This window comes from Lepisma saccharinum, chromosome 19, assembly GCF_977018435.1.
Source record: "Lepisma saccharinum chromosome 19, izLepSacc3.1, whole genome shotgun sequence".
Lineage (NCBI taxonomy): Eukaryota > Metazoa > Arthropoda > Insecta > Zygentoma > Lepismatidae > Lepisma > Lepisma saccharinum.
In genome coordinates, this window is record NC_139247.1 from 70,325,333 (window position 1) to 70,338,155 (window position 12,823).

Sequence of the window (12,823 nt, forward strand, 5' to 3'; positions counted from 1 at the left end):
TAGTTTAACTTTTTGTTTAGAAAAAGTTTTAAAATAAATTAAAGTTTATTTTACCATAATACTGTGCATGTCTGTACGTATATTCTTTGAGCTTTATTTGAAAGTTAACTGACACTTCTCACACTGGTCCCTTCTGGCAATTCGATTTGCTGGAATTGGTCAGAAGTACTGCTGAATTACTTCTAGATATTCTAAAAATATATAAACACCCCAAGCATTTTACTTCTTTTATACCATTCTCCACACATTCCACTGTGGACATACATAAATATGTTAAAATGCGTAATGATAATTCACCTGAAGGACATTAAAGTTTCACAGCTGTATTTTTCCTTTCCAGGTACCTTCTTGTTATTACTACTACTTTTGTACATGACAACATTCTTCACAGCTCTTAAAATTAAAATGTTTATTGAGGAAATTGTCAACGTTTTGTATGTAATTCGACATTGCATGAATGTTCATTTTTTTCACACATGAACAACTGGATACAACAATGTTCATTTGTGCCACTCATAATATTAAATGTGTATCAGAGAACTTGTAAAGAAGAAATACCAATGACAAATTAAGCATATTGGAGAAGTTTATAGTTACATTATCAATTATTATTTCTTGAAAGTTCTTATTTTTTTTTTTTTGGATTAGGGGATGAACTATTGTAATAATTTCACCAATACAAATTAAGTAGTGATATAACATATGCTGATGTTGATTCCCAATTGCACACTGACCTAATATAGTAAATGTATACAATTAGAAATAAATAACTAATTTTAATTGTTGAAAGTGGTCTTTTTACCTATATTCCTAATAGTTGTAAGTTTTAATACCGATCAGTAGAGCCCGGAAGTTTGGCAAAATGCCTCTTTTTATCTACTGCATATATTGATAAAATTTTTCCGGATATATGTTCTTTATGTTGTTTCGAATGTTTTAGAAGCCTTTTCATTTTGCCTATTTTGCCTATTTGGGACCCCACTGCCTATTTTTAATTATAATGCCTTTTTTTTTGCCTTTTTCAATGAAATTGGACCATTTTTTTTTTAAAAAAAGTGTAAGTATATATTATTTTTCTCCCAAAAAACGTTGTTGGCATTTATTTTTCGTCCGTTTATTATGTGAATAATTTTCGCCTTATTTAAGTAATATTGAACTCACGCATGTTTCAACATTGCTGAAGGAGAAAAGTGTGAGAAAAAAGTATTTCATGCTGAGTTAGGATATTGCCTTTCGGTTAAGATTTCCTTGTGCATGATTGACTGCTGAAAACCTGTTGCAGAACATCTGCACAATTACGTCATCGTCCAGCGTCCGTGTCAGGACGTTATTGACAAGAAACAGCACTAATGCCCAAGGGCCTTTACATAAATTCCAAAATCAAGTTCTCTATCTTAAGTTTAGTTCTGCACTTTGGAGGGAAAGGATCGGGTAGTTGTCATTATGCAAACATTTAGTGTACCATTAAGTGGTAAGTTACATGGTTACGTGCGTGAATTTGGTGAAAATCGAAATGCTCTTCCCAATGTAGATTTTAACATTTTGCAAGAAATTATAGATAAAAGTAAGAGACTTCCAAATGTGCCTTTTTTTCGGTTTATTTTGCCTTTTTTCATTTTTAGTGCCTATTTTCCACATTATAAATGCCTTTTTGCCTGCCTATTTTAACGAAAATAAATGCCTGAACTTCCGGGCTCTACCGATCAGTGATCGGGGGATCATTCCAACAAATTCATGGCCCCACGTTCGACTTTAGAGTTGTGGATTGTACTGGTTCCATCATCCATTTTTGCAATTAATCCAAGAGGTAGAGAAGCTAATAATAATAATAATAAAGGTAGATGAGTAATAATACTGGGATGTACTAGGTGATCCCACGTTCAATCCCCAGGGGAGGCACATAGTGGTTCAACTCCCACTTTACACTGTAGGACCAGTCGCGATTAGCCTACATGTACGTAAAATGGACTTAAAACAAACTTCACGTAAAACTTTGGTTAGGTGTAAGAAGACCAATAAACCACCACGAGATGGCCTCTCAGTGAATCAGGAGAAATGCTGGTAACTTTATAAATGTAATATTAAAATGAAATTTGTGTAAATGGCCTGTGAGACACCCACACGTTTTCATCATTTTGTTTATGTTATCTGTACAAAAAACAAAATACACTTCCCTACGATAAGCTTATCAAGAGTAATCTACTCATAATAAGATTTTTGATTAGAACGCCAAGATACTGTTTAGATTTTTGCAGAAATATTGCAATTTTGTATAAGATTGGTATACTATTGGTTATCGATATCAGCAAATATTATATCACTAAGTTCCTATTAAATATTACTGAATAAAGACAATATCAATTAAAAAGGACAACATTCACCTGAAGTTGTAGTGTTTGTAGACACAATAAACATTCCAGCTCATAGAACTGTACTCATTATCAATCTGTCTTTTCAGATTGGAGAAAAAAGAAAAAGGCTGGTTTCTCACATATGTTAGAAGAAAAATCATGAATTATAAATGAAATTTCATCAAAAGTGCAAACTGAAGAATCAAGTTAAATACGAAAGATTTCTTTAGCTAGCATTAACAGGATTTAATGAAAAAAACCTAATTAAACATATTTTGCAAGTCACAAAATGTAGCATATCAGTGTTTGAAATGGAAACATAATACAATTGCACAGAATTTACAAGAAATTAGAGATCGCTACCGAGAAATGTCAAATAAGCTAGATGATCAGCAACATTTTCTAGTCGAGTCATGATCAGCAGATTAATCAATCAATTTCCCTTTTACTTGCCTTTAATTACTTTTTAAAGAAGTAACCGGATTGATCTGTACAGAGACTGGAAGAGTACACATACATTTCACATAAAAGAAAAATATATTCATGACATTTGTACAATTTAGAGGGTTTGTACTGATGCACTTATCTGCTAACTTTACATATGGAGTCATAAAAATGTTCATTGACTAAGTTGTTTTTTTTGTAAAATACTTATATTTATTCACAACTAGTTAAAACTTATTCAGGGTTATTTACTTTGTTTTCAAATTCACATTAACAGCAACTACATGTTCCATACATGTATAGAAGGCAGCAAGTTTTGCTTTGATTTCCAGTAATCACAGAGGTCTGAGTCAGATTACATATATATAAATGTATAGATTATGGTACTGAAAATACTCAGTAATTTCTCACACAGTATAGTCCCAAAGATACACTTTTATCGAAATGCATACACTTTCCCTATTCTGGCCTATGGATTCAACACGCAGTGCATCTTGCTGAGTTATAGATAATTTGATTATATATATTCAGAATGATATTTCTGACAGCAAAAAAATTGAAAAGTAAATATTACTTTGGTTCCAACAAAACATAGATAAAAGTATTCTCATTTCAATATGCTATATTGGGATTGATGATATGTGTATAATGCACTTCAGAGGAGAGTTGTGAGATCATCTTGTTTGTAATTGATATTAAAGAACATATACACTTAATAGGATTTTATTCCATATTATGTTAACTCAATAACACATGTGGTTTGAACAAAATAGTAAAAATGCTTCGTTTGTAAATATGCATAAGTGGTTAAAGTATTAGCAAATTGACTTTGTTACCACAGTGAGCACATTACGTAGAAATTGAAACTTTTGTTGCAATAATGTTTAATTGTCAGCATTATCACTGAAAAATGCTTTTTAAAATATCTAAAAACGATAAAATTTTGCATCTTTACAATTCAATATTGTGATGAAAGATAGACAAGTAAAAGAAATGTAAAAGAAAAGTGCCAGGAGGGGTGGGGGAGGTGAGAACTGAAGGGGCTTCAACCCTTAAGTTTTCGAGTAAATTAAAATTTTCAAATTAAAAGAAATCGGGGAAAAAACGAAACGTTAAATCCAAACTCCCATTCACATGACTCCCGATTACCACTTTTGTCTTTGAATAACTTTTAAAACAAAGGTTAAAGAATGGTGACTACGAAATATTGTATAGTGTATCTCCCCTCTCCTAAAATGCAGCTATGTAATATTAACCTTTACGATTCCAGCCCCCCACCCCCGAAAAAATCATGTGTACACTAGTGAGGGCATGGAATTTGTAACACTTCTGTTAAGTTTTACTTTTGTGATCAGGAGAAATATCTTAATTCGTGCAATCTGTGCAAAATAGTATGTTCAAACAAGAAAGGATGCTAATTTTCAATTGGATATGGTAATTTGAAGCTTCATCAAACACAGTTCCTTAGATGGATGCATAGTTTCACAATGATCTCACGTTTTACTCTGAATAATTTTTTCATAAGGAGCTATCAGAAATACCATTCTGTTGTACGACTGAGAAAAAACTATGGAAAATGACAGATGTCTGAACAACCGATGTGAAAAGTAACACAACACATAAACAATTGGATCTTTTTTTTTTATGGATTCATACTTAGGTTGCTTCAACTTCCTTGCTAATTGTTGAGGGAACAATCATACAAAACTACACTGATGAACACGTAGCTCCAAAATCACTGGTTTTATACAACTAATTACTTCCTACACAATTCTTCTTCCATCATATCAGTATTACAATTATATAAAATAAATCAACACATACATTTGGAGAAGATAATACTGTTTACCTCTGGTCCTTAAGACTTTTGAATGCACAAAGCTTTGTAGCTAGCTGAGATGTACTCCAAGTCTCTCACCCGAAAAGTAAAAATCTTAATCTCTCTGCTCCAATAAACGAAACTAATACATATTGCTGCCAACAGGTTACGCAATAAACAATCATATTCACACCAATCGCCAGCAACTGGTGCGTGGTTCACACATGGACAAAATCTTTAAAAAAAATCGTTACTTAGCGAAAACAGAATTTCAGCTTCTTCCTTGTTTTGGCTAATAAGGTTACAATGGGGGGAAAAATATGCTGGGTAGAAGTTGCATTAAAGTATCTTATCGCTCACCAGGCTTTCCATTTAATGAGCTTTTATTGCTAGTATTTTCTTCCTCTAGAATCAGGAATAGCTACTTAAGAGACTTACACGTGTAAAGGTAGTCAAAGAAGTTGAAATCCTGTTGTCAAACAATAACATTGTATTTTCTCTTTTTTGTTGTGGGGGAAGACTATAACCTTATGTCCGTGGAGGGGTCTGGGAGAGGGGGATCTGAGCAAGAGCTACCGAACTCAAACGTGACGTGCGTGGCTCTATCTCCAGAGATAAGCGATACAGTTCATCATCGTCTAGCAACAGGGAAGAATCCAGGAGATAGTTTGTCACTTTTTGGTTAAGCTCTATTTTGTAAGGAGTTTGTTGAAAATGGCGAATCTCCCGTATAACATGTGCAATCTGAAAGCATAAAAACACACTTATTTTTTTCTTTACATGGCAAGTAAATTCCATGCTTGCTACTTCAGTATGCAGTGGCAAAGCAAGGTGACAATGATCAGAAATTATAATGTTAGGGCCACATACTTAAGGTGAATAAAATATCAAGATTTCAGTACAAAAATTGTGCTTGATATCATATTGTGATTGAATGATGCATTCAATGCACTGATCTCTTGTGAACATTTATTGTAAGCCCTTTCTAAAGTCCTACTGCTAAACAAAATGTGCATTATTTTTTATTGCTGCTGAGTTTTACTTATATTCATGTCAATTACATTGAGCTCTTGTTTATGCTCCAGAATGGTATTGAACAATTTACATGCAGATAACATTGTGGAAATTACTCCTCACTTTGGGTTTCAAAGTTAGTGACTATTTTGAATTCAGAATAGGTAATGATGTATTTAGCAGTTATGTTATTTTTAACTGATTATTTCTAAACTACATTTTGAAAATATGTGTTCAGTAACTTGTACTACAGTGTTGTATTTTTCTGTCAAATATTGTTACTGAAAAGGATTCATAAATGCTAGAAACTCTGTATAAAATGTGACATAATACACTACACTCTCGCTAATCCGGCCCTCAATAGTCCACCCTCTCAGTAGTCCGGCCCACATCCGACCTGTAGTCACTCAAGCAGAAATGACACGCACAACAATGAATTATTGTGTTGAACAATGTTGTTAGTTAAAAATCTTAAACAATGCTATACATACGTACAGTATTTGAAATTGTGACTTTCTTACAGTAAAGTTCAGTACATACTATGGCTTCTAAAAGGAAACACGTAAAGTGCAGCCTGTATAGTCCTTATGTGTTTAAACTACATAGTAGTACGTAATTTCCAACCCTCAAAATAATACGGCACTTCCGCGAATCCGGCACCCATATGTGCAAGGAATGGCCGGATTAGCGAGAGTCTAAGCCCCGCGACAGATTAAGTTTGCTGCAGATTTTATGTATCAATCCACTCGAGAACGGCACTCAGCATCCCCGTGCCAGTCTCGCCCTAACCGCCGAGCTGTTCATATAGCAGACAGTGATAAAATCCGCAGAATTACAGCGGAACTATATTCTGCATGCACGTTTGGGTCTATGTATGCGAAAAGTTGCTGCAAAGTTAACCTGTCGCGGGGCTTAGTGTATATATCAGGGGAAAGAGGATGTTTTGTGAATTTCAGAAAGGTATGGTGAATATCAACAAATTAGGAACAATTATGCCTCATGACATGTTGAAAAATAGAAGAAAAAAAGTCTAAATTGAAAAATACGATATTTTCAAATCAGTCCTCTAAGTGCTTAACAAGTGTCGGTACATGAATATGGTTATTTCATGTTTGCATTTGTGCGAATTACTCACTTTTGAAAACAATAAGTATTTTTAAAAAACGTTTACTTACATAATGTGAGTATACTCAGTTTATAAAGCGATGTTTTGGGGGTCATACTGCCCCCTTCTTCAGGATTTTTCTTGGCATGTATCAGTACTCTATGCCACGTCAATTACGTAAAAATAAGGAATAGTGTAAAAGGATTCACTTGGTAAATATACGAAATACAGGTTTACGGGGATTTCGTAGTTTAAAGGGGTTTCTGAAAAAATCTAAAAACACTTCACAGAATACAAGAGAGAAGGAAAGAAAAAGAAAAATGAGGAGGAAGAGAAGGAAGTATACAGAATACGACGTGCTTGTGATAAGGAGTATATTGGGCAAACGGGAAGAAAGATGGAAGTGAGGTGGAATGAACACGATAAGGATATTAGGGATCAAATACCTAGAACAGGTTTATCTGAACACATGATAGAAAAACAACATAAAATTAAGAAAAGGGAGGTCATTAGAAGGGAAAATCAACAAATACATAGGAATGTGTATGGGGCTGCTAATATATGCAAGGAAAGGAATAAGAAATTGAATAGAGACGATGGGAACCTAGACGAAATTTGGATAAAGATGTTTAAAAGGTGGGATAATAGTACAAATAAGAAAATAGGATTTCATGTCACGCCGGAAGTAAACTGCGCAGCCCAGGAAACATGGGATTTCAAACTGGACATGGCGTAAGCATAATGTGGGGAGGAGAGGAACAACGTAGGACGGGAAAAGCCACGAGGAACTTCCTGCATTCCGCTGGAAACCATCAGGAATCAATACGGACGTTTGAGTAAAGTGGGTTTTTACAATTTTAAGTTTTAACTTTCATATGTTTCCGGGGGTTTTACATAAGGGAAGAAATAGAAAACTGAAAGCTTCATACAGGTATGTACAAGGTTTTAATTATATTATTTACCAAGTGAATCCTTTTACACTATTCCTTATTCGACGTAATTGACGCACCATGGAGTACTGATACATGCAAAAAAAAAAAAAAAGCCTGAAGAAGGGGGCAGTATGACCCCCGAAACATTGGTTTTATAAACAGAGTATACTCACATTACGTAAGTAAACATTTTTTTTATAAATACTTAGAATATGGTTATATTGGCCAATGATCAATTGTTCTGTGTCATCTTTACTTTACATTACGGTTACTGTTGCTGAAAACAATTGTGAAATATGTAATTACCTTTACAATTAATTAGCAATATTATGCTTCCTCTCAAGAAAAAAATTAAAGATTTATTTGAAACTTAATTCTGTACCTTATATTTCAAAGACAAATCAATGTACTCACCTGCTTTACACTCCATAACAAATAACTTTAAAAAAGAGCATTTAATCTTCAAAAATGTAATGGTACTATTTTCTTAATGAATGCTAATGTTCCTCATACCACACAAACAATATAATTTTAAAACAATAATATAGAAAGTAATGATACGAACCATTCTCATTTTTGAGAAATTCAACAAGCCATCGTCTGTGAAATTTGGCGTGCCCTCCTCAATGAAGGATAAATCAGTCAGGTACATGCCAAGGTATGGTATGCAAGGAGGATCACAGCGGTGAAGGGCATCGCGTAAGTTCCGAAATCTTCCATCAGATGACACTATATTCTGCAGTTTCTCAATGGTTTGTCGAGTCTAAGGGAAATGAAAGAAAATTCAAATCTGTTACTACCACATGTTGCTTTCGTCACATATTTGATATACAATGTTACGATTACAGTCAACTCTGACAGGAAAGAGATATGGAGCAATATTTCAAGAGAATGAATAAAATTAATTAAACTTTTTTGGTACATCCGCACACATGGAGGAACCCTTCAAAATGTACAACAAAATCCTCACCTTAAAGTAGGGATGGGACAATATGAAATTTTGGCCAATACCGACAAAATACTGATATAAAATTTACCGATATTCTACCAATCCGTTATAAAATACCAAATGGTTGATATGATCCATATTTTTATGTGACGTCACCACTTGAAAATATGTCACTGGTATACTTTTTTGTGTTAATGTATATAAATTGTACCTTATTTTCATGTGTATCTCTAGTTTAATATTTATTGTATTGTATCTTGTTCTTGTGTAATATTTGTATGTATATTATGTATGAATATTTATATATTGAGAAATGCTTTGTGTGGATTTTGGATGCAAATTTTTGTAGATGTCGCTTTTGTTTCTAGCTTGCTTTTGTAATTAGTAAGTGATTCATCTGTATTTGATCTGTGATCTTGAAACAAGTATAAAAGCAAGGATTTTGCACGGGAAATGAACATTTACTGCAGATCATCAATGGAATTCAACTAAAAAGAACTGCTTGGTGTTGTACATATATCTCTTGGTGTGCTAATTCTGGCATAAGCTAGACCTATGCGACCATAGGTATGCCGATAGCCACGCATTGAAGTTATGTGTTATAGTTGAGCCAAGACACCGATAAGGCTAAATCCCTATATTCTTTTGAAGTATATGTACATTATAATTGTAATGAATAATTAATAAATCCTTTCATTTATCTACAGCAGCCATGTGCTTTTATTTCTCTGTGCTGTGAAACATTTTCCTTGCCTAACACTACCCCTGTACCTGAGAGGAGTCTGTATAATTCAGAGAGTCTCATCGTTCACCAACGAATATTAGCCAATTATTGTTATTAATATATAGAAAGCAAGCACACACATTTTAATTAACTTTAATTCACTCAGGACCTAGAAAGCATATGTACGTATCCTGGTTCTTGAAGATCTTGAATTGTTCATTGACGTTCTTAATAAATATGTTTCCAGAAGACTGCAGTGCAAAAGAATTTTCATATTTAGACATTTACTTTTTTAAAAAGTAGGGAAAGGAGATTATCCATAACAACTATAACAAAAAATGGCAGAATTTTGAACTAAATTACAAGATGTTTACAGATATATCAGATCGGAAAAATAATCTGTAATTTTACAGATATAGATAGAGTATAGATTAATCTGTCCCATCCCTACCTTAAAGTCAAAAAAGGGGTGTAAAGAGCCTCTTGAGAAAAGTTGAAAGTGCATGGTTGTACAGAGACCTCTACAGGAAGTACACAACACATTAAAAAAACAATGAGACTACAAACTTCCTCACAGATGGTGGAAGAGACCTACCTTTTCTCAAAAATCTAAAAATTACTAATAAGATAACCGATATTCTACTGATCTGATATAAAATTCAAAATGGCCCTTGTCCTCCTTAATAAATGTGTCTCCAGGTTACTGCAGTGCAGTGCAAAAGAAGTTGCATATTTAGATATTTACTTTTTTAAAGAGTAGGACATGAAGATTAGCCATTAAAACAACAACAATTTTTTTTCTGCTTAACATAACTTTTTTCTATTTTCAGCTAATCCTATGAATGATTGAATGAAACTGATGTAAGGACACTCACAAAGACCACCCATGTCCAGACCGAGACTTGAACCTTGAAACTTCGGTGGCAAGATCAAAATACAACCCCCAGCTCTAATTAGTTAATGTATACAGACAGAAATTTTATTCAAATAAAGAAATTAAAGATTTTATTTATGCTTACAGTTTTGGAAACCTTCTCCCATGTCTTTTTTAACCTGAAGACTGAACTATTGGTAAAGGCAGCGCATATCTGAAGCACGCCATTGAAATTGTGAAGGCATCGACATATGTCAGCCACAGCCGTCCACTTTTCAATGGCAGATATCCGAGATGCTTGATTGGAGCGACGAATGATTTCTGAAACTACTAACTGTGATACCTGTTGAGAAATAAAAGAAGTATTATAACTAAATTTGAATAAATGTTCGAACAGTTACATTTATCTATTACTTGAATTCTTACAGCCAATTTTTTATTTTACACTTATAAAAATTATTTTTCTCCCCTATGAGACCTCATATTGTCTCGTATTGTGAACTGTATGAGACCTTGTATTGTCTCCTATTGTGAACTGAAAGCGATGCCGTATTGTCTCATATGGTGAACTGGAAGAGATGTCGTATTGTCTCATATTGTGAACTGTATGAGACCTCGTATTCTCATATTGTGAACTGTATGAGACCTTGTATTGTCTTGTATTGTGAACTGTATGAGACCTTGTATTGCCTTATATTGTGAACTGTGTGAGACCCCGTATTGTCTTATATTGTGAACTGTACAAGACCTCGTATTGTGAACTGTGTGAGACCTCATATTGTGAACTGTATGAGACCTTGTATTATGAAATGTAACTATAATATAAAGTGCACTTTAAATCGGAAGGTTCTTTTTCCTCTGAAACTCTAAAACAATAATTAAGGTGTGCATTGCATTCAATGGCATCTTGAATTTGAAGAAATACAGTATTAAAAATTTCTCTCAAATTTTCACCAAGCACTTGTTCGCTTCCTCAGGGTAAAGACGACATTGGGATTACATTTAAAAAACTAAACTAATCTTAATATGCAGTAAGTGTTTAGATGTAATTCCAAAATCTTTGTTATGCTACTTCTGAGGAAGCCAACAGGTGGTTGGAGAAAATATTGAGAGAAAAACTCATACAGCACATGCATGGTTTTTTGATTTTGATGTGAAACTACAATTCTATTGTTACGGGAGCATTCTGTTAATATACAAATAAAAGATGTTTCTGATTTTAAAAGTATTAATTTTATGCCAGTTCAACAATCACAAAGTACAGGTAGTTATATACACTCAATGGTTTCATGATACTGACTGATTATTATTTTACATTAATAGACTGTTTATAATCATTAACAAACCACATTGTATCTAAACATATCCATTTGGCAGTTATGCGGAGATAGATCATTCATTCTAATGAGTTCAAGATTTGTTTTTCTGCGTACTTTTTATTTGCGATAGATTTCACCACCTGTCTGGTGGCTTTATCAGGCATGTACTGTCTTGCCACGGGTGGCGTTGTTCCTCTTTCTCTCGCTTGCATTCATGGAGAACCACGCCACCTGTGGCAACACAGTACATGCCTGACGAAGCCACCAGACAGGTGGTGAAATTGATCGTGAATAAAAAGTATGCGGAAAAATGAATCGTGAACTCATTACAATGAATTAACAGTCCATATTAATTGTGACCCTAAAAGAGCTATGATATGGCTCACAAGTCAGTTTGGTCAACCCTGATGCACACACAATTTCTAATGCTTCCACCAATATCTACTGTGTCATTTTAACATGGATATGAAAAGAGATGAAAGATAAAATTGAAAATGTAAAGTTTGTATCTTTTAAAAAATGTTAGATTCTATTTTTTGAGTTATCACCTTTATCAATTATGTGCGTTTGAGCATTCATGAATGCATGCTCCTTCAAGCATACTTACATAATTTCTGAATATCAGATCAAGAGACATGTACACTAGCATAATTAATACAATTCCACCACATACATACCTCATTAAATCTCCGAGTCATTAATATAATATGAGGTGCTCGTGTAGATTTGTCTGGCTTCATCCAAGCTTGGCCCAAAAATTCCCTGAAAATAACAAAATTTTCACTTCAACTTACCATAATTAGATATGCCACATTCCACCCCAACAGTACTTCACTTGGAGGCAGTAAAAATATGCTATAACTTGCTCGAAAATGAAAGCAGAGATACTGCTCCCTGTCAAAGCACGCTTCGAAAATGTGACCTAGATGTGTTGCCAGGGGAAAGTTTTCAGCCACAGGACGACTATAAACCTTTGGAGGAGGTTTTATTAGTGTTTCCACCCTAACATGAAAGTATCAATGTGCTGAAAGCACGTGAATTTTATTTTAAGCTGTGTGTTACATATATGTAACAAATTACGAAAACGCCCTTATGTTTGTTGTTGCATATATGCAACAGATTCCAAGTAAAGGTATACACAGGTCTGTTAATTATTATGAATATTCATTTTCACCACTTTCTTAAAGCACATTTCATTCTAAACGTACAAAAGCATGTGAAAATTCAAATAATGAAGTAAAATTACAATTATTATTCTACTAGTGTTATAATCTGCTAACAAAATTTCTTCT

The 12,823-nt window shown here is 33.8% G+C and overlaps 1 protein-coding gene across 1 annotated transcript in view; it reads right to left on the reverse strand.

Annotated features, from left to right (window-relative positions):
• Positions 1-2,794: 2,794 nt before the first annotated feature.
• The window catches only part of LOC146003053 (ras-specific guanine nucleotide-releasing factor 1-like), a 10,457-nt gene continuing 428 nt past the window's right edge, over positions 2,795-12,823 (reverse strand). The window contains exons 2-5 of the mRNA XM_083141218.1: positions 12,209-12,293; positions 10,358-10,555; positions 8,231-8,428; positions 2,795-5,358 (exon numbers count right to left, since the gene is read on the reverse strand). Of these exons, the coding sequence (XP_082997344.1) occupies positions 5,143-5,358; positions 8,231-8,428; positions 10,358-10,555; positions 12,209-12,293 (697 nt within the window). The 3' untranslated portion in view covers positions 2,795-5,142. The remainder of the gene's footprint in view (positions 5,359-8,230; positions 8,429-10,357; positions 10,556-12,208; positions 12,294-12,823) is intronic.